The sequence below is a fragment of the Ciconia boyciana genome, chromosome 8, assembly GCF_034638445.1.
Source record: "Ciconia boyciana chromosome 8, ASM3463844v1, whole genome shotgun sequence".
Lineage (NCBI taxonomy): Eukaryota > Metazoa > Chordata > Aves > Ciconiiformes > Ciconiidae > Ciconia > Ciconia boyciana.
Genome location: NC_132941.1, coordinates 64,176,234 through 64,203,767, shown reverse-complemented (window position 1 = coordinate 64,203,767; position 27,534 = coordinate 64,176,234). Strand labels below are relative to the sequence as shown.

At 40.7% G+C, this 27,534-nt stretch overlaps 1 protein-coding gene across 3 annotated transcripts in view; it reads right to left on the bottom strand.

Moving 5' to 3' along the window:
- Positions 1–27,534, bottom strand: part of DOCK1 (dedicator of cytokinesis 1) — a 323,303-nt gene that overhangs the window by 281,458 nt on the left and 14,311 nt on the right. For 2 of the 3 annotated variants that reach the window (XM_072871685.1, XM_072871686.1), the window contains exons 2-6: positions 17,644–17,727; positions 10,640–10,680; positions 8,533–8,588; positions 6,853–6,949; positions 1,642–1,790 (exon numbers count right to left, since the gene is read on the bottom strand). In XM_072871685.1, coding sequence (XP_072727786.1) covers positions 1,642–1,790; positions 6,853–6,949; positions 8,533–8,588; positions 10,640–10,680; positions 17,644–17,727 — 427 coding nt within the window. The remainder of the gene's footprint in view (positions 1–1,641; positions 1,791–6,852; positions 6,950–8,532; positions 8,589–10,639; positions 10,681–17,643; positions 17,728–27,534) is intronic. The other variant, XM_072871687.1, reaches the window with a different exon arrangement.

Here is a 27,534-nt window from a genome sequence, read left to right as displayed (position 1 = left end):
TACAGATTTTTGCAACTGAACAAAAAACATGTTTTCACAACAAAATTACCTGACCCGATTTCAGAAAAACATTAAACATACAAATTCATAAGATCATTTTTACTTCCTCAGTTATTTTGACAACATGCAGTGAAATTGTTGTCTTTATTTATAGGAAAAATCTTATTTACAAATCAGTATTTCACAAAACAGGAAAAAGTTAGGATATGATTAGATCAAAAAACATTTATAAAACACATAATGAATTAATTCTGTCTGGATATTGAAATCATTGTTTATGCTTCTTTTAGACAATAGTGAATGTATGACTACATTAGAAACATATGGTCTCTTTCAGTTGTGAGTATTTACTCAGAAGTTCAAATTCACTTCCCTCCTGTACTCCACAGAGAATGTTCTGATCACTTAATTAGTCCATCAGAACGTTATGAATACAAAGCACAGCACAAGATGTTCCATTGTATTTGAACGCTGAGCATCTGGAGGTTATTCAGAGTAACTTTAACCAACTCCTTAGCCAGATGGTAAAATACAGTAGCCAAACAAATAGTATCAACAACATCTGGTTAATTGTCTACTGAGGTACAACAGTCCATATCTTGGATTATAAATGATAATTACTGACTGAATGCAGTTACTGGTGATCTTTTTAATTTTCTTCTTTTTTAATCACAGCTTTTGCTGATAAAGTGCATGAACAGAAATACTGCAAATCTGGCAGTTCTTAAGGAATAAAACACAAATAGCTGAAATCTGATGAGTTATTTACATCACAAGGGATTTAAAGACTGGCTTGCTGAAAACTTTTTCAGTCCCCAGGTATGCAGTACTACAATGCTGTGTCTCAGTATTCAAAGCACTGCTTCAAATAATTTCTTGGTTGAAGTGTAAGATACGATTTCTCATTTTCAATCAAAATGAGAAGTTATAACTGTATAGACAACTTGTAACCTAAAACTTGCATTTAAAAAAAATTTTGCTGAAATTCAGACCACTGTTTGGAGAGTTAATATGTCTGAATTACAAACATAGCTAACATATGCAACCTATACTGTTGTCCTTTTTTTTTTTTTGGTAAATATTTCCTTCACAATTTTCATTCTCTTCTGTTAAATAGATACTTTCTTTTATTAAATCTGTCTGTTAATCTTCTGATACAAGCTGGATACTAGATAAGTAGAGGAACAATGAGTTAAACGATGCTTGAGCCAAACCCTTCAGCATCACATTACAGCTAACTGACTTCAGGACACACACAGCTGGTGGTGTTGAGGAGGCAACAACTGTCTATGCTGCAGAAGCAAGCAGAGTTTAAATTATATTTTGAATGGAGGCAATACTTGCACTTTTCAATTGACCTTAAAAAGTACAACTTCATACCAATATCAAATTGATAATATCATCAAGCGAGAGAGTTACATATGGATTCCACTTTACATATTATAATTTGTACTATACTTTAAAGATGCTATATCAACTTCATTCTTTGTCTTTCTATAACAGGACTGTTAAAATACTGTTATTACATCTCCATAAATACAGGAATAAAATAACCTTCCAAGAAATTGTTGACAGTTAATACGTATTACACAAGCTGATTTGGTTTTAAGCATAAACACTTGGAAAATATTGTTCACGAACCTGTTGCCATAATCAATTTTGGCAGTCACTTTCTTTTTCAGTTCTTTGAGCTCATCTTGGGGTAAGGTCCCAGACAGTATTTGAGATCTCCACTCAATAAGATCATATATCATGTGCCGTACACTGCGAAACATTTCTCTGTTATCTTGCTGTTTGGAGGAAAAAGATGGGTAGAAGTTAGTTTTGAAGTCTACTGAGCATCTTCTAAATATATGTAACAATTTGCAATTAAAAAATACGAACTCAAAAGGGTACGAGTCTACAATTAGCTCTAAAATAGGAGCCTAACTTTCTACAGCACAGAACACTGAATACCAAGAGTCTTACACTCTGCTTTAGGTTTCTAAATAAGTGTAAATGCTTGTGTTTATGTCACCTTAAAACCCTGGTCATACTGTATTCAGAACAGGCATTCAAGGGAAAGATATTATTTTCTTGGGTCACAGGGTAACTTTATTCAATGACCTCTATACTGAGTAGAACAGGACTAAAAATGGGGCATTTTAACAGCAGGCGGCTCAAGTTCTGCAATACTCCATCTGCAACACATTAGAGAACCCTTCCCCCCCCAGTTCAATCTTCAGAATAACACTTTAAAATTCCTCCGTGTGCAAAGCCGAGCACATCAGTGTCTTATGAGTTCACAGGTAACAGCTGAAGGGAAGCGGAAAACCAGGAAAGCACTAAATCTTATAGGAAGTTAAATACCTTAATTGTTTATAAAGGCTGGAACTACGGATATTAAATGGTGCCAGCAGCATACACAAACTTCCCTTGGCAACATTCAGCTAAGCTAGGACACAGGAAGATAAAGTTCCAGACTTAAATAAAAAAAACCTCTTTTCCAGAGTGTTTTCTGTATGCATGCCCATAGAAACATGTATTCAGAGACAAAAGATCAAATCTTTAACCACAAAACAGAATTTGACATGTTGGTTTAAACTGTGGACAGCGCATACACACAACAATTTTAGTGCAAACAAACAATATTATGCAAAACCGAAGTTGCAGAACGGCCTTGCTATTTTTATCGTGAAAGATAACGTCGAGACAGACAATGCAGAGGCCCTGAATGCTTTAATCTTACCCAGAAGCAGTCTCCCTTACTGTCTTCATAACCCTCAAAATCTAAGCCATTAGTTCAATACACTCTTAAAAGGAACACATCTTTCTAAACACACTACATCGATGAATTACTCAGGCTACGCGTAGCTATCTTTCATTCAGACTACACCCAGGCCTTATTTGACTGAAAACAACTGGAATAATTAAATAATTAAAATAAAATTCTCCGCTATATATAAAAGACAATGAAAAACTGCAGAAGGTGCAGGAAAAGAATATAATGAGTCAAAAACTCAGGGGAAAAAAAAATCTAACTGTGAAATTTAAAGACTTCAGTCTGTTCAGATTATCAAAAAGCTGACTTGATTATAGTGTGAGAACCTTCACAGAGAGAAAATACCCGTTATTAAAAGCTCTTTAATGTAGCAGAGAAAGACACAACAGGCACATATGGCTGGAAGCTAAATACAGACAAATCCAAATGGGAAAGAGGTTCATGATTTTCGATGCTGCAGGCAATCATAACCAGTGAGATGAAGAACATGCCACATCCTCTGCTATGTGCAAATCAAAACTGAATACCTATTCAATACTCAAACACAAATTACAAGCTGAATAAAGGCATAAATGTGGTCATTTAATGACTTTTGATATGCAAGATGTGGACAACATGGCATATCTCTCTAGCCTGCAGGTTGACCAGTTTGAAACCCGCTACCTCCAGTAAACCAAGTTTCCCTTGAAAAGGCAATCCCAGTGCACCAATGCTCTTTTTGGCAGTCGACCACATGTAATTAATCTAGCAGATATCCTTGAGATACAAACCATAAACAAACTCATTAAGTGATCTACCTACTCAGGCTAAAGCTGTAACAGGCACTGGAACCCCTTCTGCCACTGGTACTGGCACACTGGTAGCGTCACAAATTGAGGCCACTGGTAGCGTCACACCTTGCCTGCTCTTGAATTCCAAGTTATTAGCAGAGCACTGCAGTATCGTTTAGCTGTTCATGGGTCTTCATGGAAGTAAGCAGGGAAATGGTTAGCGACCTGCTATACCACTTAGACAGACCCAAGTCTATGGGCCAGATGGAAGCCACCCAAGGATACTGAAGAACTGGCAGAAGTGCTCACCAAGCCGCTTTCCATCATTTACCAGCAGTCCTGGCTAACCAGGGAGGTCCCAGTTGACTGGTAGTTAGCAAATGTGACAACCATCTACAAGAAGGGCCGGAAGGAGGATCTGGGAAACTACAGGCCTGTCAGTCTGATCTCAGTGCTGGGGAAGGTTATGGAGCAGATCATCTTGAGTGCCATCACACAGCACGTACAGGACAACCAGGCGATCAGGCCCAGTCAGCATGGGTTTATGAAAGGCAGGTCCTGCTTGACTCACCTGATCTCCTTCTATGACAAGGTGACCTGCTTAGTGGATGAGGGAAAGGCTGTGCATGTTGTCTACCTGGACTTTAGTAAAGCCTTTCACACCGTTTCCCACAGCAATCTCCTGGAGAAACTGGCTGCTCATGGCTTGGACAGGCATACGCTTTGCTGGGTAAAAATCTGGCTGGATGGCCAGGCCCAAAGAGCGGTGGTGAATGGAGTTAAATCCAGTTGGTGGCTGGTCACAACTGGTGTTCCCCAGGGCTCAGTGTTTGGGACAGTTCTGTTTAATATCTTCATCAGTGACCTGGACAAGGGGATCAAGTGCACCCTCAGTAAGTCTGCAGACACCAAGCTGGGTGGGAGATCTGCTGGAGGGTAGGAAGGCTCTGCAGAGGGACCTGGACAGGCTGGATCAATGGGCCAAGGCCAACTGCATGAAATTCAACAAGGCTCAGTGCTGGGTCCTGCACTTGGGTCACAACCACCCCATGCAACGCTACAGGCTTGGGGAAGAGTGGCTGGAAAGCTGCCCAGCAGAAAAGGACCTGGGGGTGCTGGTCAACAGCCGGCTGAATATGAGCCAGCAGTGTGCCCAGGTGGCCAAGAAAGCCAATGGCATCCTGGCTTGTATCAGAAATAGTGTGGCCAGCAGGACTAGGGCAGTGATTGCCCCCTGTACTCGGCACTGGTGAGGCCGCACCTCGAATGCTGTGTTCAGTGTTGGGCCCCTCACTACAAGAGAGACATTGAGGGGCTGGAGCGTGTCCAGAGAAGGGCAACGGAGCTGGGGAAGGGTCTGGAGCACAAGGCTGATGGGGAGCGGCTGAGGGACCTGGGGTTGTTCAGCCTGGAGAAAAGGAGGCTGAGGGGAGACCTCATCGCTCTCTACAACTGCCTGAAGGGAGGCTGGAGAGAGGTGGGGGTCAGTCTCTTCTCCCAGGTAACAAGCCATAGGACGAGAGGAAATGGCCTCAAGTTGCTCCAGGGGAGGTTTAGACTGGATATTAGGAAATTTTACTTCACTGAAAGGGTTGTCAAGCATTGGAACAGGCTGCCCAGGGAAAGGGTTGAGTCCCCATCCCTGGAGGTATTTAAAAGACGTGTAGACGTGACTCTTAGGGACATGGTGTAGTGGTGGACTTGGCAGTGCTAGGTTAACAGTTGATCTTAAAGGTCTTTTCCAACTTAAACGATTCTATGATTCTATGATAAATCCATGACAAATGAGATGTTAAACATTAACCATTAGAACAAGCGATTCCCACACTAGGAGAATTTTATAATTTCCTAAAAGTTACTGCTACAAAAAACACACACAAGTCTTGGTAAGAAAACTTTAACAATGTCTCTTGCTATTCCTCCTTTCTTATTACATGTGCACTGCAACTGAGTCTTGTGTGGTTCTGCAAGTGGTATTTCCCTGACATTAAACAATATCAGATTTCATACTCGGGATAATCCTCAAAAAAAGACATCAGAGTCAAAATGTAATCCTCATTGTCCTCAGCAGCACAGAGCAGCAGAACCAAGGGCAAAGCTCTTCTCAGTGCCCTCTTCAGATTCTGCTCCTCCTAGTTTGCTTCTGCCTGTCTACTTCTTCCTTGCTTCTCAAGACATGACCTCTCTAGTATCACATCATGTTAAAGCTTTCTCTTTAATATCAAATATTTTTCTCTTCATATTATCCTTCATCTCATCTACTGCAACACTACATCACTTCCAGCATACTGTATTTTTAATCTTTATTTTCATGGGTGTGATTAAAAACCGCATTAGTCAACACAAACATCTTCATTTCCAGTTCGTGTCTTCATTACACAGCTTGCACTTTAATGACAGAATATTTCAAACATATTTATAAGAAACAGAGACTGTGCATTAAACCCTACTTTAAGACTTTAAAGTTCCCATTACCTTGTTACAGTGACCTCACATAACGAGAGCATGAGAAGTCTGAGCTAGGGTACCTTACATCCTACAGCACGCTGTTCCTTTACATCTGAACTGCACTTTTAAGTGTACATTTGAACACTCTTTAGACCTTACTTACTGATGCTTTAATATATGTAGTTTCATGGCTACTCTATTTTTCTATTATGCCACCTGAGATTACCAATGCAAATGCTTATTACTATAAATTTCTAAGAATATATTCTTATGTGCTTGGAACTTAAGCATATGAAAATAATCAGGCATGTAACTTAAGATCAGGATAAACTGGGAACGATCAACTTCAAGTACAGGAATCCTGAGAGGTAAAAGGTGTACACTGATGATTTTTCAAAGGTTTAAGTTTACACCCACAAATTCAACAGCAAATACTCAATTTTTTCATAACATAGATCAACAGCCTTAAGAACTGCCCTCAAAAACGTTTTCTTCATTTCTTTAACACAATTGTCTACAGCTTTGAAAAAATCTAACATACATCTTAGAAATCCAATGTATTCTTTATAATAGTGCGCCATCAAAAAGGGGTCATAATAGCTCAACAATTTGTTGCTAGATGAAGGTAAAAACCTGATTCTGCACAAGAAATACACAGTATTTGAGAAAACACTCTAAAGAAACACTATTGAGATTTGTGCCTTAACACAGAAGATGCTAAATAGCTTTTCAGCATTAGAAGTAGCCTTTAGAAGCAGTAACCAAAGTGGAATTTCATTAACTGTTCCTTCATAGTTCTCACTGTACCTTCATAGCATCACTCTTTTCACAAACTGTATAGCATTGTAAATATTTTCCTAAGTTGATACTTACAACGTATAATTGCCGCCATATTATAGACCATTCCCGCAGCGTAGTGGTAACCTCCTGAATCAAGGGGAGCTCATTGGGTATAACTGTTTCATGTTGTCTTAAGAGGAAGAGAAAAAAGTTTGAATTAAGTAGTAGTTTTGGGTAGTATGGCAGAATAATTTCTAAGAAGGAACTGTTCATTTTCAAAACCAATTCAATAATGCAAGGACTGAAAATAACATCACGTACTGCAAATTCGTAAGTTAACAAAGAATGTACGATCACATACAGAAGCAGCAGCGTACACGAGTACCCCCCACGACATGAAGGGTACTTTGGTGGGCTGAGACTATACTACTGAGCTCACACTTTTTTCTTCCTTCTGCTTATTTCTGTACTCACAAGATAAGGATATCAATACGTACCTCACCATACCATTTATTATCGAGATACTAATTTTAGAAGAAGCAACCAAGATGAAAGCCAGATATGCACAACCTACCATGCCACGATACTAATGCGTAATTGTTATTCAAAATACTGATCTTGAAAAAAAAAAAAAAACCAACAAAAAACCCCCCACAAAACAAAACAAAAACCTAAGCATGCAAGTCATTACTATTAAGTTTCTGTATGACTTGTTTTAAAATTATGTGCCATGACAGTAAGAAACAATAGCTAGGTCTTTTAGTATTTCAGAAGTAGGGTACTTAAAGGCAGTTTTGTAATCAGCAAGAAAGATGTCATTATGCAGCAATCTCATGTTTAGTAGTTTTATCATTTACATATTTAACAGTGTATAAAAATAAATCAGGCACAAAGGAATAAAATATTTTAATCCTGTTGCACTCCATTTCATACCTGTCTAATTATTTATTAATTTCACTTCACATTTTTTCCTGGGATTTGGTTGGGGTTTTTTCCTGTTTTTTAACTAAACTTTTGTATCAATGTTAGGAACTTTTACATGCATGTCCAGCAATGCCGATTTGATATATAAAGATCTGAACTTTAAAAGCTATTAAATAACAAAAACCAGCCCAAACTATTTAGTGTCGCACACATCAGGCAAGGGAACAGGAGAATCATAAAATGAACAATTTGACAGAACTTCTCGGTAAGGCAGAAAACGATGCCTGGATAATGGCTTTCACCAAGGAGTCCAGTCTACAAGATTTACTGACGAGGGAATGAAAAAATTACTTAAATTTCATCTGCATAAGGAGAAAAGTATCTCATATCAAAGGCCTCTTTTAATATACCAGGCAGAAGCCATAAGACTCAAGGGCTGGAAGATAAAAAAAAGTTGGGAAAACTGAAATTAGAACTAAACCAGGGGGCAGGGAGTGGAGGAAGTTAATCTAGGTAATTATTAGTCGAGAGAGTAATAAAAGTTATGAATTCATAATTTACCATTTTTCTTTTTCTGAAACATTTACATTAATACAGAGAAGGTTATGCTTTAGCTCAACTACATGACAATGCAGCTAAAGACAGTACTAGCCAGAAGCACTGCTGATGACAACACCTTCAAACTTGAGGTGACCTACCAATTTAAAATATTTTAAAAAAGAAACACACACGTTTTCATCATCAGCTCCTTAACTAACTGGAAATAAGTGTAAGTTATCTGATAATACACCGAAGTTACCTCAATACAAATAAGAAAAGGGATTTTCATTATTTTCAAATCAAACTTACCCTTTGCCTTCAACTATTGCTTCCTTAAGATGTATATAGGAGGCAGGAAATATGCCCTTTGAGAGGGAGGGAGAGGAAAAAAATGCTTTAAATAACCAGCTGCACATAATGTATTGTATCCATTACCTAAAAATATGCCAAGACACATTGCCGGGTGTGCAGAGCCATTCACATCCTCTTAAGCATCAGAGTAGTAGTTTTGTGCTGTTTTGGGTTTTAATGTACATTTAAATTTTGTATTGCATGTCCTTTCAAGAAGGTGTTAGTGTAACCTTAGCAAACACAGACTCAGTGTTTTCAAACCTATCTTCACCATACTGAAGAAAACAGCAGAGACCCTGTCGTAAGTGGCCCTGCAAAGGGGTGTTTCCTCCCCCAGTTCAAGGTGCAGTTTGCCACGATTCTCCAGGTCCCTGGATAATTATACACAGATGCAAATTAAGTCAGATTTCCTTTTGAAAGTGTGAAAGACAGGTGATTTTACGTAGATCTACTCCAACATGACATTTTGCCCATGATCCAGGTCCACTGCTTGCTCTTCCTCACATCTAACTAAGCTTTCTTACTCCACTATAAGCTGTTCCTTCTCTTCGCAAAGTGTTTTCCGCAGTGTTTCCAGGCTTCCCGTTAAAATAAACACTGCGTGAGAACGGGCAGTATACCGGGCTGCCTTGCTGAGACATAAATGGGCACATGCACGCGCAGAACGCACACATCCTGCGTTGCAACCGATAGTACACAGACTATATATAACGTAGTGTCTTCTACTACCAACCTATCGTTAGTGCTACAAGCCAAAAACCTCTTCAACAGACAGTACTGCAAAAGGCCAGCACTGCTTTTCTGAAAAAATGTTCTAAATTAATCTCGAGATTCCAGGAATACAGTAATAGTTTCAAAATAGTGTAAGCTCATATTAAAAAAATAATTCAAGTCAAGCTGAGAAGATAAGTTCCTCCACCTCACCCTTTCAGGTAGTAGTTCATTTTTCTTATCATCTGGGAACCCAAAAAAAAAAAGTCTTAGAAAGCTACAGAAATGTGGGGGGTGGGGGGATGTCTTTTAGTCCCAGTTAAAAAAAAAAAAAAAGAAAGAAAAAAATCACTACATTTAGTGGCAGTCAGACAAATGCAGCAACACGTGGAATTAATTTAAGTCCAGAAGAATGCATAATTGCTTCTTAGGCTACACAAGGCATGTTCATGAAATATGGTTCATAAGAAATTTAGTGTATTTCCAAAAAAAGAAAATATCAAAATAGAATAGAAAAACCAGAGAACAGGCTTGGTTAGGAAATGGGTGGGATGAACCACACAACTCAGCTCTGTACTTTTAGACATGCAGACGCAACTCAAAATGCACCTCTGTAGGCAAACATTACATTTTAAGTGTTTAAGTGAAAAAAGAAGCAAAACCAGAAGTCATTTAATTCTGGTTAATTACTACTATAAAGTAAAATGCTAAAAAAACAAAACACAATGTTATAAGCTGTATTTGTGCCGTCTCCTTTCTTTTTATTTCAGAAAGGCTGCTATAAACAGCAGCTCTTTATGCACACCGAAAGCCGAACAACCAGGCAAAACTACACTGCGGAAGATTACTCCCCCTCTCGCAGCGAACGACTGAAAATCACAATGTAGATCTCCGTATCGCTTTCCAAGATGCGATTGTGTTTTATGAGTAATAGGTTATTTAACAGACACTGAGGCAAAGTGGCAGCCTCTAAACAGATCTACTAGAACATGAAGTTCTGAACTTTTTAGCGAGGCAAAGGCTCTGGTACACCAGTTACCATAGAAAACAAGCTGACGCACATCAGTCCATCTATAGTGGTTGTACATACATATACCCTTAAATTGCAAAAATTAAATTGCAACTCAGCATTTAGGCCTTGCTAAAGTAAGTTTCGGTTAACTTGAAAAATTCACATGTACTACAGGTTGAGACTGTGCACCAGCAGTTGTTAGAGAGCAGTGGACACACAGTGAATCGCTCCCATGCAGTACCATAATACATGCTGGAGATCACCGTTATAACACCACACCCAGTGCCATAATATATCTCTGTCCAAGAAAAAAAACGAGCACTCCGCTCTGGCTACACTTACCTTCTTGGATTTTTTTCGTAGCGTATAACCTCTGTACCAACCTAGGAGGGAAAAAGGGCAAAAGCATTAAAAACTTCATTAATGTCACCTAGTAGCTGTTCCTTCTCAGCTCAACAGCACCTTAACGTGGTTTCCGATCATGCTTCACCCCTGCCAATATGCACACACACCCCCCACCTGAATTAAAATTCTCTACAGAATTAATATCCCGGCTAAAACAAGTCTTCTTGGAAGCTATAAAAAGCAGAGTGACGATGATCAAACTGATGGAGAAGACTACATGACAGAGATGGCATTTTACATGATGCGTTTAATTGTCGTTCATTTCATTTCAATTAGTAATTTACCAACATAAACAAAACCAACTTAAGAGCATTAACTTTACAAAGATGTACTGTTTGACTAGTTTGATTTTAAAACCTATTTAAGTTCCATAAAGGCATGTTTCCAAATGTAGATCAGCCGTTTGTCATCTCAGCAGAAAACAAGAATACTTTGGGATTTACGATTCACACATCAAAATACAAAAGCAAGGAGCCCCCCAGCCCTAATTGAGCATGAGGCAGCAAACACCACCCCGCAGCAGCCCCGATGCCGCAGGATTATTCAGCCTGTGCCGTAGTCCCAGGCAGGTGGCCATGCCTGGAAAACCGGGAGGTAATGGCCCATTTACTGGGCCCCCAGTTCACGACACATCTGCAAGCAATCACCATTACAGCTTTTAGTGTTTCTCCAGCCATTGCACCTCACTGCAACTGCATAACCAAAGCAAAACCAAAACCTGACAAACTACAGTTGTTTTACCTCATGGAAGATACCATGCCAGAGAAAGCAGATGAGATCTTCTGTGCATACGGCCCCCAGTTCAATGTTCGCTTGCTTGTACGCTTGCACTGGGGCTGTTTTGTATTTCACTTTGTGCCATGGCTCGCTTGCTCCTTCCTGCTCAGCACCCCAGGGAACCCCCCAGGTGACCAGAGCTGCCCTCCGCAGCCTTTGGAAGACTGAGTCTGGGTGCAATACCACCCCCTCCAGCCCTGCAAACAGGGGTTTTGTACAGCAAAGCATCCCTCTCCAGAGACCAACGTGGATGAGGATGGGGGGGGGGACGACGGGACACAAAGCAGATGTGGGAAAAAAACAAACCTACAGTCCCACTCCTGATAACACCTAGGGCGGGAAGAAAGTTAAAGGAAGACAACACATGCCGATAAATTAATTATCTACACTCTGGGACTAGAAATACAAATTAAAGTCTCAAGCACACAGGATTTTTCAGTCTGCTCTCCAGTAGCAATGGGTAAAATGCTTCATCATCTTCACACCGCATCAGAAGCCTATCCCCTGTGATCACTTGGGGACAGTTAGTGCCATCTTCTTTAGTCTGGTGCCTACAACCATCACAGTTCACTTCCCTACAGAGGCTGCAATGGCCTCCCATCTCGCGTTTCCATTGCTTTTGGCAAGTATCAGCAAAAACTGTCGCTGAAGTGACCATGCACAGTTTCTGGCTCAGGTGCAAAGCATTTCTGCTTGCACTTACTCCCCTGGCTGAAATCTGTGCACAGGCATGCAGAGATTTCAATCCTGTTAAAGAACTAAATTCCCTTAGTTTTGAAGTTCTGGAGTCTAAACTGGTAAGCACCATAGCTCTGATCAAATGCACTGTACAAACTGAAGAACATACAACCATGTTATCTCTGCCACCTCGCTTCTCCCATCCCATCTTCTGTGCTGCCTGGCTCAGGACATCGCATTGCACCGGCAGATTAAAAAGACACGTAGCAAAGACAGCTCCTCACCGCTGAACCTCTGCTTTCTGAACCTCTGCAGCAAGCAGCAAGAGCCACAAAGAGACTGCAGATAAGAAAGCAGCTGAAATCTGCCTTGGAGAACTGGTTACACTCCCGCTCATCCCAGAGGTCCTAATGAGGCCAGGCAAGTCCAACCAGGCTCTTCACTGGCAGCCACTACCTAAATGTTCTTCTTGCTGGGTATCAAGCCTGTAACTATGCAGTGGGGAGCCCAGTTTTCAAAGATAGATTCAACTGGAGGCACTGAGTCTTGCCATGAACACGCATGTATAAGGACAATGTACTTCAAATACATAAAGTCGTCTCTAAAACACAGAGAGTTGTCCCCAAAACATAAAGAGTATTCAGTTTCTTAGTTCTCCACCTGTAAGATGAGGGTAGTTCTTCTCCACGTGCAGGCACTACAAAAGTGACCAAGTCTCTCACAAACATGAATTCAAGTAATTAGGATGACAGAATTGTGATTTTTTTCTTCAATGCATAGTAAATAAGGTTTGTTGTCAGACACTGGACAAGGGAAAAACAAGTATACTATAGCTGCTGCTTTAAGCGAGTGAGATCTAGTCCTCTACACCAAAAAAAAAAAAAAAACCAAGGGGTAGAGGGTTGCACGAGCACGTGTGCTTGTTAATGACATTAAGAAAGTATTCTAATGCACCTACCAACCTCCGCTGCGGCCCTGCCTCACTTTAGCTCTTGATTTTGTAACCTCAGCAGTTTTGGAGATCATGGAAAAAAAAAAAAAAGAATTAAAAACCCAAAGCCTGAGGGCAGAGAGGGTAAATACCTGAGGTCAAACGCTTCCCTGGAGCACACAGCACAGAGCTCCAGATCCTTCTCGCTCTATTCATGGCCAGTTTGGTTTCAGACAAAATCCCAGTGAGAGGAAAACAGGCTGACGCCATAAAGATTTTTCTGAAGTGACCTGGGCTTTTAAGTGGCTTACTGATGTGTTACAGGGTTTCTAGCCTCTCCCTTAACAAATACTATGGGATATAATGGCTAGAAATATGCATCCACGTAAATGCCCAACTAAAAAAAGGGACCAATGAAATATTTGTGTGTCTGTTAAAGCTGAAAAAGACACTCAAAAGGAAAAAATTGCTGTTGTTTCTCTTGAAAGTTGCACCTGTTTACTACACAGTTACCCAGATAAGGTATTTGCTGCATTTAAAAAAAAAAAAAAAGCTGCAACCAATAACTACACATTCTCACAGTATCAGGAATAACTTATTTGAAAATACTTATTTGGGAACCCAAACTCCCTTCCCACAGCAGCACTAGAAATGAACCACTGTTCAAACATACAAGCTTGGTTTCGAGGCTTATTTCCTGTTTTTTAAACTATAAACTGACCTCATTTAGCTTGGATAACTGCCTTTCCCATAAAGGAGAACATTAGTTTTAATTTTTTAAAGTATCTTTTAAAAGATTCTAGGTTAGCGAAGGTAATTCAGAAGTCTTAAAGCCTCTTCTGGCATCCCTCTGAGTTTAGTAGGGGACCTTCCACGTTTTTTCAAACATCAGCAGATGTTGAAAAAGAACAAGCCACTGGCTTTCAATGGGAAGGCTTCAAACACAGCATCGTACATGCAGGCATAGGCCTTTTTGCTATCAACCAGCCAACAAAGTTATAGAGCTGCCCTAACTTGGCACTTTTAGCAGTTCGTACTAGTTTCAGCTCAGCACCATGCTAACGAAGCCGAAGGGCTTCAGGTCAGCTTGGAGCATGAGTAGGAGCAAATTGTCAGCTGCACAAAATACGTTGTTTAGATATACCTACAAAAGATTGCCCCACGTACACATTGTCCAATGCCAAATGAATCTATCACATTTGGACAGTATCCCAGCAAATGGTCTTATTTACTGTGGGAGCAGAGCAAGGGGAATACATGTGGAAAGGAATTGATTCAGGTTCAGAAAAGAATTGCAAAAGAAATGTCATAATCTATTGAAGCAGGCTAAGAATGGTACCAACACTACAGTTCTCCTTGGTATTGTTTCACAGAAATGAATTATGTATGCCCTGAGAAAAACACCCATCTGTGTAATATATATCCTAACTCTTCCCTCACATGGTACAGAAATACCAGGGTCCTCACTGGAGAATCTCAGTATTGGCCCATGATCATGACTGGGAACAGACTTTTTAGTAGGGCCTGTAGTGATAGGACAAGGGGTAATGGTTAAACTAAAAGAGGGTAGATTCAGACTAGATATAAGGAAGACTTTTTTTTATGATGAAAGTGGTGAGGCACTGGCCCGGGTTGCCCAGAGAGGCTGTAGATGCCCCATCCCTGGAAACATTCAAGGTCAGGTTGGACAGGGCTTGAGCAACCTGATCTCGTTGAAGATGTCCCTGCTCATGGCAGGGAGGTTGGATCAGATGACCTTTAATGGTCCCTTCTAACCCAAACCATTATGTGATTCTATATGTAATAGCTATTCACCTTAATAAGCCACATTTATTGATCATATGTTCCATTTGCCCATTCCACCAAATAATATAAAGAAACAGAATTAAGAAAATAAAGATCAGGCAGATACTAATTCAGAACGTGGCAAATATTTGTTTTGGGATATCTGCTATGAAATACAATCCTTGCAAGATGAAGGATATTTATGAAGTCCAATGGCTTTGCTGTTTGGCTTTTCCTGTAAGGCTCACATTAGAAGGAGTGAAAGGAAGTTTTCTAACTGAAAAATAAAATTGTCTGCAATTCTATCTGAAAGAAAAAAAAAATTATCTTGATTTTCAAGATCAATTATTCTAGGAAGTAGCTTTTAAACATTGAGATTCAACAGTGAAACGTGCACATTCGTTTCCAATCTCATAACTCCTATAAAAATATAGGCTGTTTGCAACACACCTCCAACTCTATAGGATCCGTACATTGAATTATTTGTACGAGCTTTTCCCTGCATTTCAGAGTAAAAAAGTTTTCTTTGATTAAAATTAAAAAGATTAAAATGTTCTAGTAATAAAATCAAATGCCAAAATAAGTTCTACATATAGGTAAAAAAATAAATAATATTTTAAACACATAAGCAAAGCCCATCTTAGCAATCCATTCCACTACATGGTAGCAACATGAAATCCTATAGAAACCTGCCTGTCCTTAAAACAGGTCTTCTAAACTACGCATATGAGACCCAGCCCTCACAGCTTCTCAGCCTCTTTCGTCTGCAGAGAGAACACCAACTGAGTAAATATTTACCATAAGCTTTTCTTGACAGCAAAGCAGATTCAGAGGGGAAAAAAAAAAACCACAACCCCACACAATTACAATCTACAACTTCAAAGCCCAGGGACACATGTAAGTCTTCAAAACTACTCCTAACTTAAGAATTATTGCAGAAAACTGTATCAAAATAGTAACAATTCTACAGTAGGATGCCAAGAGCAGAATGCATAATACAGCAGACACCAATGAAAGAAGCCAATTGTGTTCCCACAATCTTAAATACAGGGAAAAGGGGTAGACCTTTGAGAAGCAGAATCACAGATCCTCAGCAAAAAGGCATTACTGACTCTTCAAACGACCATTCTGTCCCATGCTCCTACTATGAGGGGGCTTTTCTTCAGGTGGGCCCATCCCACCGCAGCCTAGCACAGCCCTGGCACGGACAGGACCGATGGGAGGGAAGTTCCCGGACGCACACCTGGATGTTAGCGCAGGTGGTACGAAACTTCCTGGGGCATAATCTACACAAATTTTGTACAGAGAAACTTGGAGATCAAAAAGCCTAAATAATTACCTAATAATGGCAGCTCTGTGAACAGGAGAGATAAGACTTACGGCATCTAATTTCCCATCACAGCAGGTACGTAATGAGTAATCATTGTATAAAATGTTTGGAAGAACATTAACTTATTTGCATTTCTTTTAACATGAACTCATCCTGTGTGCTTGAAGCCTCCCAACCATGAGAGTGTGAAGGTCTTTCAGTTATTCAAGTCCAGGGGAAAAGTGAGTCATCTCCACTGTCCCACTTAGTTGGCAGCAGTCACCATTTGCTATGGTTTCACACACCCTATTCAGGATTCAGAGTTTCTCCCACATTCATTAAATAAATCTATTTATATATAGAAGTACAAAGGTGCACAACACGTAAATCATTCAATTTGCATTTAAAATTTTTGCATTATTAGATTTTTATTAAAGCATATAACGTCAGATAATGGAAAGATTACTTTGCTTAGAGTCAAACTTGGCATTGCAGCAGCAAGCTGAACTCCGTAAGAAAATGCCAGCCCAGGAACAAGGAGAAAATTCATTTGCACAGTGATAAGTAGAGCTGGTTCTTTTTGTTGAAATAGCATTGTTTATTTTAGTAAAGATAACAATAAAAAAATCCTATTAAGCCAATATCTAAAACAAATTTATCACACAGATGTACCAAAAGATCAATGTCTTAATAAACAAACAAATCAATATATTAAAGCACATTTCTGCAAGGCAAAAAGTGTTACAATATTTTAAACAAAGACAGTTTAGTTATACGTTACTCACACCTTTCCAAACTGTAGCATGCCATAAAATTTCAAGTCAAGGATATAATGAAAGAGTTGTATTTTGCTTGGCTCAATACTGGATCAAGCAAGAGCTGAAAAGTGTTATGACAATTTTCACATTCTGTTGATTACCAAACTTAGCGTTCAAATTCGCTTTTACATGGATCAAGGAGGAAAGATTTTGGTAGACGTAATGTTTCTACAGCTTCATATCAAAACAAGCAAAGCATCTGAAAAGCCTGAAATCCGTGCATGGCACTGTAACACAGGTACCCATCTTATAAGAGAGACATAAATAATTTAGGACCCAGGTGACTTTCAAATTCAGATTAAACTTCTTTTAGCAGCAGGCTCTTTTGCATTACCCAAGGGTATCCAAAAAGCATCTATCATTTCTCTAATGTAGGGTAGATGCTACAATTGCTCCATACAAATAAAGCTGTGCAAACATCCATCTTCCATAGAAAAGGAAATGGTTATTCACCGGGTATCGACCACATGCATCTTCATTCATACCTAGCATTGGTTAATTCCGTGTTCATTAGAAATAATGTGTTTTGTCCTTTAGCAAGAAAGTAATTCATCACCCAATAACACAAGAAGATAAAGTCACAAACAGAAGAGTAATGCAATTGCAAAAACAATGTTTTTAAATGCAACTTTTGCCAGCTTACCTTCATAGGTTTCTAATATGTGCACAGTGTCGCCTATTTGTAAGGAAAGTTCATCTGGTCCCCTCGCGTCGTAGTTGTAGAGAGCTGGACAGAGGAAACACTGCTATTAGCATATGCAAGACAACATAACTTCCAGGATATTTGTTTCTCCATGTAATTGTTTTTATTACTCATTGTTGCCATTCTCAACCTTTCGGAAAGGATTTTTGTAAAAAAAATTTGTACAAATTTGGCCAAGTCCTTTAATCCGTTAATATTTCCCCTTGTAACAAATCTCAAAAAGCCACAAGTCTACTTTCTAATGATAGTCCCTCAGTCCATTTATAATGCTTTGCTTCTTCATAACAATACATTCAGTTATTTTTTTTGTTGTACTTGCCTGTCTTCTAGCATTTTGTGTCAATTTTACGCAGTTCTGTAATGAACAGCACTGCCTTCCGCTGTCAGCTCAACACACAGAAAACCTACAAAGTTTCTTTAGAAAACCCAAATTACCACCACCAATATTAAAGAATGATTTCTCAGTCACTTCATTAATTTACTGCACATGTGCTATGTTTAAAAACGTGATTTCAGAATTCCTGAGTACCAGAGGTAACTGCATCAACCCACTGTATTCATGGGAGAGACTAGTCCTATCCCCCCATTTTATAGTATTATAACCAAGTTATCATACTTCACTCATTAGCAAGCCCTGACAGCATCCACAGCCTGCACCACCACAACCTGCAAACTTACCAAATGCATTTGTTTTCACAAATATTTCCAAGTGGCTCCAGCCAAAAGCAGGGTGAGGAATGACAACAAAGTGAAAACCAATTCCTTTTCCAGTGCTGAATTCAGAAAAAGCCTGGAGTCCTACCATCTAGGACCACAAGCAGCAAGAGGCACAACGTGAGAGAGATGTGAAGGACCCTCACGTTACACACAGCTGGTGTCACTACTGGAGACCTAAAGCAGGGCAGAAAGGATTCTTGACTGAGGGAAACTCTCAGATTTGTGTAGATGCACCTAAATAGCAAACCTCACAGCTGTATATATTCCAAAAGTGACTTCATTGTAGGTCACGAGTTCCAGCTCAACCCTTGGAGGAGAGTCTGCTCATCATTGCCCCCAGACCAGTGGTCAGCCTCCACCCATGCCCACCCACATTAACCTTCCTTGAAGGAGCCCTGGATGAACACCTTCAGCCGATGATGAAATCAACTGCAAAAAATGAATGCTGGAAGCCGCTCCAGCCTCACAACCACCGACGCGCAGGCTGCCCACGCTCAGCCGGACTTCACTCCTGGCCAGGGAGTAACTTTGGAGAGAACAAAAATTGGTTTGCTCTGAAAAAAACAGTAGCCAGGTGTATACTACCAGAGATAATTCAAATGGGAAAGATGCATTCCCCCACTCACCAATGAAATGGCATCATAACCAATAAATAGAAACCATGGGGATCGGTTGGTTTTCAAAGAACTGGCTGATAAGAACACAGAATTTTTGAGAACAGCCATCTTCAGAAGGTAATAAACTTCAACAAAAAAAAAAAAGTCAAGACCACTCCTCCCTATCCTTCCCAAAAGAAAATCTGGAAACTCTGAGCACTGAGATTAGCAATGCCCAGAACAATACAGGCAATTTATCTGACAAATATGCTGCAAACTAGGTTTGGTTGGAAATAAATACTAATAATCCGAAAACAAAACTGTTATGACTCCTAAAGCTAGATTTTTACGTTTCTCATGGAGCAAACTTTCTGTAAGAAACAAAATCTTCCAATACCATGTAGGTCCTCGTGACCAAAGGCAGTGACTCCAGTATGTCACCAGACTGAAGTTAATGAACTACATTCGAGGTGGACCTGTGAAAGCTTCTGCACAGTTCTGCAACTGCAGTTACTCCCTTGAATGAGGTTACCAAGTTTAAAGGCGTTTCATACACTATTCTTACCAACTAATGAAACGGCAAAAGTAGCCTTCCTCCTTCACCGCGAGGAGCTTACATACTTCTCGTCTTCACATTTCCAGCACATAAAGGGCTGTGCTTCTCTGAGCAGAGACCTCCTCTTTACAGTGACAGCCTCCAGGATGCAGTGTCAAAGGACAGCGTTTTAAAAATATCTGAGAATCAAAATTTCTTACTATTTGTCATAACTCTTCGGGGAGTGAAAGCATTTTTGGAATATGATAGCTACCTCAAAACTTCCTACCAACCCTCAGATAACCACTTGCTTTTCTATCTACACTAGTTCCCGGGGACGCGGTTGGTACGCAGCGTCGTCAGAAGTGCTCCAGTGGGACTCTTGATAGTACGACTGGAACAGAAAGAACTGGGTAAGTTACGTGTAGCTGAGACCAGCCCTCCCCTTCTCGCAGGAAGTCTTCAGAGATGTTCAGACCAAAAGGGTTCAGAGGACATTAATGACACGTGCTACGCTCATTACAGGTCACAAAGCACTTCCAAAAAAAACCTCAAACTTAAAACCTACAGCAAAATGCTAAAAGCCGCAGTTACAAAGGCAATGAGGCATCGGACCCAGGAAGCACCCTCACTTACCTGCCCAATTTTCTCCTATCCCCAAGCAGTCCTAAGAAGCAGACTAGAGCCCGTATTACACAGAAGATCAACAACAAATTACATCTGTAAGAACTGGTAACTGGAGAAAAATACTTTCTTGATCTCAAATCTGATAATCGGTTTAGCCCCAAGTGCGCAAGCAGGAAACATCCAAGCGGGCATGTGAGAAGGTCTAATCCCACCACGAGGACGGGGCACGGTGCCCGGCGCTGCCTCCAACCACGGCCACGACTTCATTTTCAGCCTCCAGGAGTTACTGTTTATTCTCCCTAGAATTTACTGAATTCCAGTTTACAATGCTAACAACAACGAATATATGACTGGCTGCCTTGGTCCTTTCCTCTGAGGTATGCCTCTTGCTTGACAGCCAACAGACTTTTGAGTTAAGAAGTAAATAAATATATCTGAGTGCAAAAATGGGGGAAAAAAAAAAAGGCAATTCGGAAAAGAAAACTTCCAAAGATTATAAATAGAGGAGAGAACACTTTAGGGTAAAAAGAATAAAGGTCAAGTGCATCACAGAGACTAGTATCAACAGTATTTAAACGAAGGCTTTAGAAAGTAATGTAGTTTTACTGACATCAAAACAAGCCAAGCTAGCTATTCCTGTTTTAATGGGGTTTTTTTAATTTGTATATTATTAAAGAGAGATAAACCCCCCCTCCCAGGTATCTGGCACAGAATATTTCAAAGCCGTAATTGCTATTCTACAGGAGAAGAGGGTTCTGTGAAAAACACATTAACAAAAATCAACATTTTGAACTGCTCTGAGCAGAGGGATGTTAACGATGGTGAATACACAGCATGTGGGACACTCTGCCCAATAACACCCATCAGAAGTACTTTCAGTTCAGTTTTTGCACGTACTAGGGAAGACAAAGTTACGCAGTCAATACTAACTCCTCCAGACTTGTGTGGCTGGAGTTCCAACACCTAACTCCATCCTTAAGGTCTTCCTTTAGATCTCTTGAACGCTTACAGCTGTCACTAGAGTCGAGAGGACCTGTGGGCACTCAAGACATCCAAAAATGAATCCAGCTCGGGTCTTCCACCTTCGGGACCCTGACGAGCAATCTCGCTGCCTCGTACCAGACACCCCAGTCAGGAAAAATTTGCATTATGACAGATTAAAAACAGTCCTGTACTCAATTCACCCTTCAGCTAAGCGTTTCTCAAACACTTAAACGGAATAACACTAAAGATCAAAGGCAGCTATAAATAAAAGACATTAAAATTTATATCCAAGAGTGCTAACTGGTTTCTATCATAAAAAGGAGGGTCACGTAACAGGAGCTTCACTGTAATGACCAATTCGTTTGACAGAAGACGACAAACAGCCATCAAGTGGTAATTACTGCCCATGACAGCTCCCACTGACCCGAACGGAGCGAGGAGCAACAGCCACGGAGGGAAGAGTTATCTTTAAAAATATGTGTGAAAAATATGTCTACCAAAAACAAAAAAAAACCACACCACCACAAATTTTTGGCTTGCAGCAGCATTGACAGATCATGAAACAAACCACCAAAATAAAGTGCGTTCTACCCCTGTGACTACAAAACAAGGCTTGAACTACACTGCATGCTCCTATGTAAGCTAGCAGATAACTCCCTCTCAGGGTAATTTTTTACGTAGAGTGACATCAAAATATATTACAGCAGATAAAATGTTTGATCGGAGCAAACAGCAAGGCTTCACTTAAAGAAAAAGACGACAAAATTCGGAGGAATAAAGCATGAAACTGGTATGCTTATATTTTGTCTGATCAACTGTATTCTGAGTCACCATTTAAAATCTTTAAAAGCCTGAAGTATGACTTCCAAATTTTTTTTTTTTTTTTCCCCACTGAAATAAGTTTTGCTTAATTTGGAAAATCCAGTTCTCAGCGTGACAGATCTTCAGCTTGGAGAGCTCTAAGCTAAATGAAGCATTAGGAATATTTACACCAGCTAATGTCAGGCCTCCCCATCGTGCTTGAACTGAGAATGAAGACTCACTGTTTTGGAAAAGGAGTTTCACAGCCTCGTAAGTTAGAAAAACCTTTGCTAGAATGCACAAGCAAGATAAGGAGCATAGTTACTCAAGCATCAAAAATTTATGACTAAGACCTAGCCAGTGCAAGTTAACCTCAAGGTTAACACCAATACAGCATCCCGATGCTCTTCATCCATGCACAGATATTTTTTTTTCTCCTCTCTAATAAACTTCAACTGAAGAGGCACAGCTAAGCTTCTCTACTGCAACCGAATACTCTCATCCCTTATCATTTAGAAGAATGCTATTTATAACGTGTTTTCTCCTTCAGGGATACATGTGTGATAGAGGTAACTTCAGAGACCGTACAGAAGAGATACCAAAGTCACTGGAGCTCGGGAAAGATGCTGCTTTCTGAGCTACAAACATGCTGCCTTTCCACAGAAGGAATACTGGAGTTAGTTCAGGCACTCGCAACCCAGCACCACTTCCCTCAGCTTGGGCTATACTCTGCACTATAGATGAAGTATCAGGTTCATACGGCCCAGTACACGGCAATCATGTATAAGGCACCTGTAAAGGTGACATCCTTCCAGGAGAAGAGGACTGCTCTCACTGCAGAAGGCCGTTCGTTGAGAAGATAAAGGAGGCAGCTGCTCCCTGATGTCTCCGGCATGAGCTATGCACCGCCCAGGCACCTCCATCTGACCAACGCTTTCTAATTATAAGGTTAGTCTGCTGAAGAGAACGACCACAACATTTTCTCAAAGGTGTGGACAAAGAAATAAAAAGATTTATTTTCCAGTTCTAAGCATCACTAACTATGACCGATTTAATCTAGAGCTGTGGGAGCCTATCATATTTGCAAAATCACACATATAGACCGCATTTCCTCGACAACCATGTTATGGGTACACTTGCGCTGGCTTCCAAACAGACCATTTCAGGTGCAGTCTTATATCTAACCTGCTTATAAAAACTGAGGTAAACACCACTCATCATGATAGGGAAAGCACCTGGTAATTTTAGGGGGCATGCTGCTGACAAATAAAGAACAGTTGTGGCTCTTGAGATCTGCACTGAACAAAGCCAGCAGCATATGGATTTGGTATGTCTGTTAGTCGAGGTGGAGCTGGCCGACACAAAGCTGAAGAGCACCCAGCAAACATGCCAGTGAACTTTGGTTTTCAGCTCTGAGATGTAATGAGCAGAACTAGGATGGCAAAAGAGAAAACGCAAAGAATAAAGTCACAGTGACAAAACCATCCTGAAGCCACCTCTCATTCCCATGCCGCAGACAGAAGGTTTCAGTGCCACCAAAGATGTTTCTCCTCATCAGCTGGGCTTCCAGCCAGGCGACTCTCCGGGTAAAGGCTCTCCCTGCTCCCCTCCTCCTCCCACCGCAGCCACGAAGCACATCTACACAAAAGTACTGAAGTGCCAAAAGCAAAGGATTAGTGTGGGCATAGAAAGAGCAATTTTTTCAACTCTAGGAGTTGATAAAGAAAGGAACAATGAATAGGGCATTACAGTAATTGCACTAAAAACCCATTTACTGCTAAAGAATACGGAACAAACACCTCTACAGAACTGCACTCATTAATCTGCGTGCATTAGAAAAATGAGGAGTGCAACACTAGAAGAATTAGAGAGAGGTGACAGAGGGGAAAAGAAGGAAAAAACAAACAAAGGTAACATCAATATATACTGAAAAAGCTTTTTTCTGCCTGTATGAAAGCTGAGATATCTTAAGATACCATTAAAATGTCAAAGTAATATTCTCTGGAATTACTTTGCATTAAAGGTTGTATTAATCGTTCCACATTCTTAGAAGAAAGCAAACTACATTTAACACATTATCAGCTTTATTTTACACTGTCTTTTACAAAAAATCCCAAAATCATAATTGTGCTTTTTCCATAAACACAGACTGAAACCACAGAGGTGAGAGCAAAGTCTCTTGTAAATCCTTTAGTATTAAAAATAAAAAACCTGAAGGTTTTCCTCCTATTTTCTCTAAAAGGAAAGTGGTTGCCTTCACTATTAGACTCCTCAGCTCTCTAATACTTACCTGGACAATTTTCCAATTTTTACAGCTCAGGCTAATGGAGAAGGAAGAAGAAAAAAGAAGGGTACGAGTCAAGAGTTGCACCGAAGATTTGTTAAAGACTATTATTTCATGTGTGTATTAACCAAGGGTAGGTCTTCCCACCTTACTGAAGTCACCCTGTATGTTGCCGTTCCTGGTCTCACCAAGTTCGGATCACGGTTGTCTCTCAATATTCCAGTTATTTTGTCATCTGAACATTCACAAAAGATGAATTTCCTAAAAAGAGGAAAAGCCTGAAGAAACTCTTAGCCTCGAGCTCAGCTAACTCAAGCTAACAAAGAAAATACAGCTCACGGTTCCTCCTCGTGAGTAATGCACTACCATCTTACTGATGAAATCCATGAATGTGACTTTTACCGCAGGCACCTCTCCAGCAGGACTAGACTAAATCCAGCAAGGTTAAGCAGATGGTAAGGATTTACACTCATTTTTCCTTACAAAGGGGAGACCATTCCTTTTCCCCCTCTTCCACCCGAGCAGCAAATTCCCGGGGAAAAAAAAAATAAAAATGGCTCATCTGGAAACTCTATTCCCACGCGAGCCCAGGAGCGCTGCCTCTCCTTCATGAACCACACCGGACATCTGCCAAGGGTTGGAGAATCCTGAACCTGGACGCTGGCACCACTCAAACTGAAATCCCTGCAATGACAGCCTGCCTTCCCTCTTCCCAGGCGAGGACACAAAACGCTCAAAAGGCAAATAGTAAACATACACAGAAATAAATTCTGCATTTAGAGGAGAACCTAAGCACAGGTGCAGCACCGACTGTCGGTTAAGCACAGGTTAGAAAGAGCGAAGGGCAACCCAAGCCTCTACAAACATAACTACACACGTCAGGTTTTATAACAGATGGCAACGCAGGGGAGCAATATGTTTTGCAACACATCTGGTGTCTTATCACTACCCAGCATGAATAAGTAAGCTGAGGAAACTTCATAAATCCAGAATAATCCTCAAACTTAAGTCATATTGCCTTCCAGAAGTGCAACTACCCTGTTGCCGCATCCTGCGGGCAGAGCTCAAGTAGGAGAGAACAAGATGTACACTTGTGCTTTCTGCATTAAAAAAAAAAAAAATTAAAGAGTTCTGGACCTATACAAGATTTCCAAGAACCAAGTTCAGGTTCTTGCTTTTCCTCCTCCCCACTCTGAAGCCAGATACTTAATTTTTAGGGAGCTAATGAAGTAAGATGCCAACTCACTCTTTTAACAGCTTTCTCCCTCCTCGCTACTTAATCTGTATTCAGAGTACTTCACCACTAAGTTCTGAGGGTATAAAGCTGAAACTAGTGTTAAAAAAAAGGTACCATTATTGACTATAACAGCATTAATAATGTGCCATAATGCACAGCTAACAAGAAGCACAATCAAGAACACTTAAATCGATTTTTAATATTAAAAAGTCCATTAACTGAAACACATTGTATGCAAGAAGTAATCATACCACCCAAGCTCTTAACACTGGCTTTTGCAGAAAAAGCAAGATGCTGATTTAGACAAACAGAAAACATTATCAAGAGGCAGATGTCTTGGCATCTGTCTTCTGGTAACGCAGAATCACAAAGTAAGTGAGTTTTGATGTTCCCTTGAATTTCCTACATTTCACTGGGGGACACTAAGAAGCGATAACTCGGCTCTTGCTATGGTGGGCCTAAAGGCGACAGCCTCAAAGGAGGCAAAGACAGGGTCTGAGCATGCACTATGCTTACCATCGTGTATCTGAAGAACGGACTTCTGTGCTTTTAATTAACTGACATTCAAAACAGCCTCTACCTGAAGTCTTTGCAAAATTTGCAAAACCTTTGATATTGCTACATATAAAATGCATCCAGGCATCTGCTGGGCGTGAGAAGGAAGGAAGGAAGAGTTAAACGCCGGAGGGGAGGAGGAACTAGTTCAACTTAAGGTCAATGCTGACAGAGGATCAAATGTGTATGAACCGGTCATGAGTCAACATCAGGCCGTATCATTAGAGGTTCCTCAAGAGACGATAAGTGACCGAAACGGGCAGCGCTGCAGCTCCACACCCATTCCTGGCCGACGTGCCCCCGGCTGCACATCCCTGCCCCTTCCCTCGCACCAGCACTGCCGCCCACCTCGTCCCTCAGACAACAGTTGCAAGGAGTTCAGCTTGCTCAAAACCTCAGCGCTTTTTCTGGGATACCTCCATCAGTAACTCAGAGCCATGGGGGAAAACCAGCAATGGCAGAACCGTGTAGCCAAGCACAGGAGGGCGACAGGAGGGCATCAACTTCAACTGACACCAACTACAGCCTTCGGAGAAGGTCACAAAGAGCAGTGCAGTTCAAAACTGTCCTGCCAATTGCTTGTTGCAAGAGCAATCATCCCCAAATACAACAAGCTCAACCTAAAACCAGCTTACAAAAGGGGCTGTATTAGAGTCACGTGCACAACGCAGGCAAACCATGAAGTCCTTGCCGATCCAGTGCTCCATGCTAAAACAGCACAAATGACGGTCGAAGTCTGCACAGGCACCAATGCTCAATCACAAGTTGCCGGTTTGGTGCTCGAGTAGGGCATATAGCTTCCCAAGCGATGGGGAGCAGCACCTCTTATACAGGTTGGGTAGAAGACTGGTCATGGATGACAGACACAGCCAGTTCCTCAGGACCTTCATCCTTCACGGGATGAAGCAGAACCTTTATGAAAATACTTTTTTCAGCTTTCTGCTGCTGCTACACAAGAGCCAGAAGAATGAAGCTCAGTTATACCTGCGTGAGGATTTTAACAAAAACAATCTGCACCACGCTCATCTTAGCTCCATCTGAAGGTGCTCGACGCATCAGTCCCCTGTTGCTTCAAGCCCTTCCCTTGCCATTGCAGCAGGTCTCTATTGCACCGAACATAATTTTGCAAAGAGGGTGTCTTTCACTAAGCATTTCTATAGCAGTGAGCTTAATGTCACAGCTATATTTTAATAGTCATTTCAATGACTATAAAAATCAAGCTCAACACAATAAAACTGCTATAACACTACTGTGGAAATAGTTAGCAAAAAAATGGCCCCTGCCAGACACTATTCACTGCAATATAGAGCTGATGATGCAGAGCAAAAAGCCTAAAGCAAGGGGAAAATGGGGTGATGGGAAGAAGTTTTCATTTCCTACTGTTCTTCCTCCTAAGCATTTCTACAAGGGAAAACAAAATCAAAATTCCTCCGTTGCTTTCTCAGGAAAGCTTGTGGAGTGGGGAAGAGAGGAGGAGGAGTTTTAGGCTTTTTAC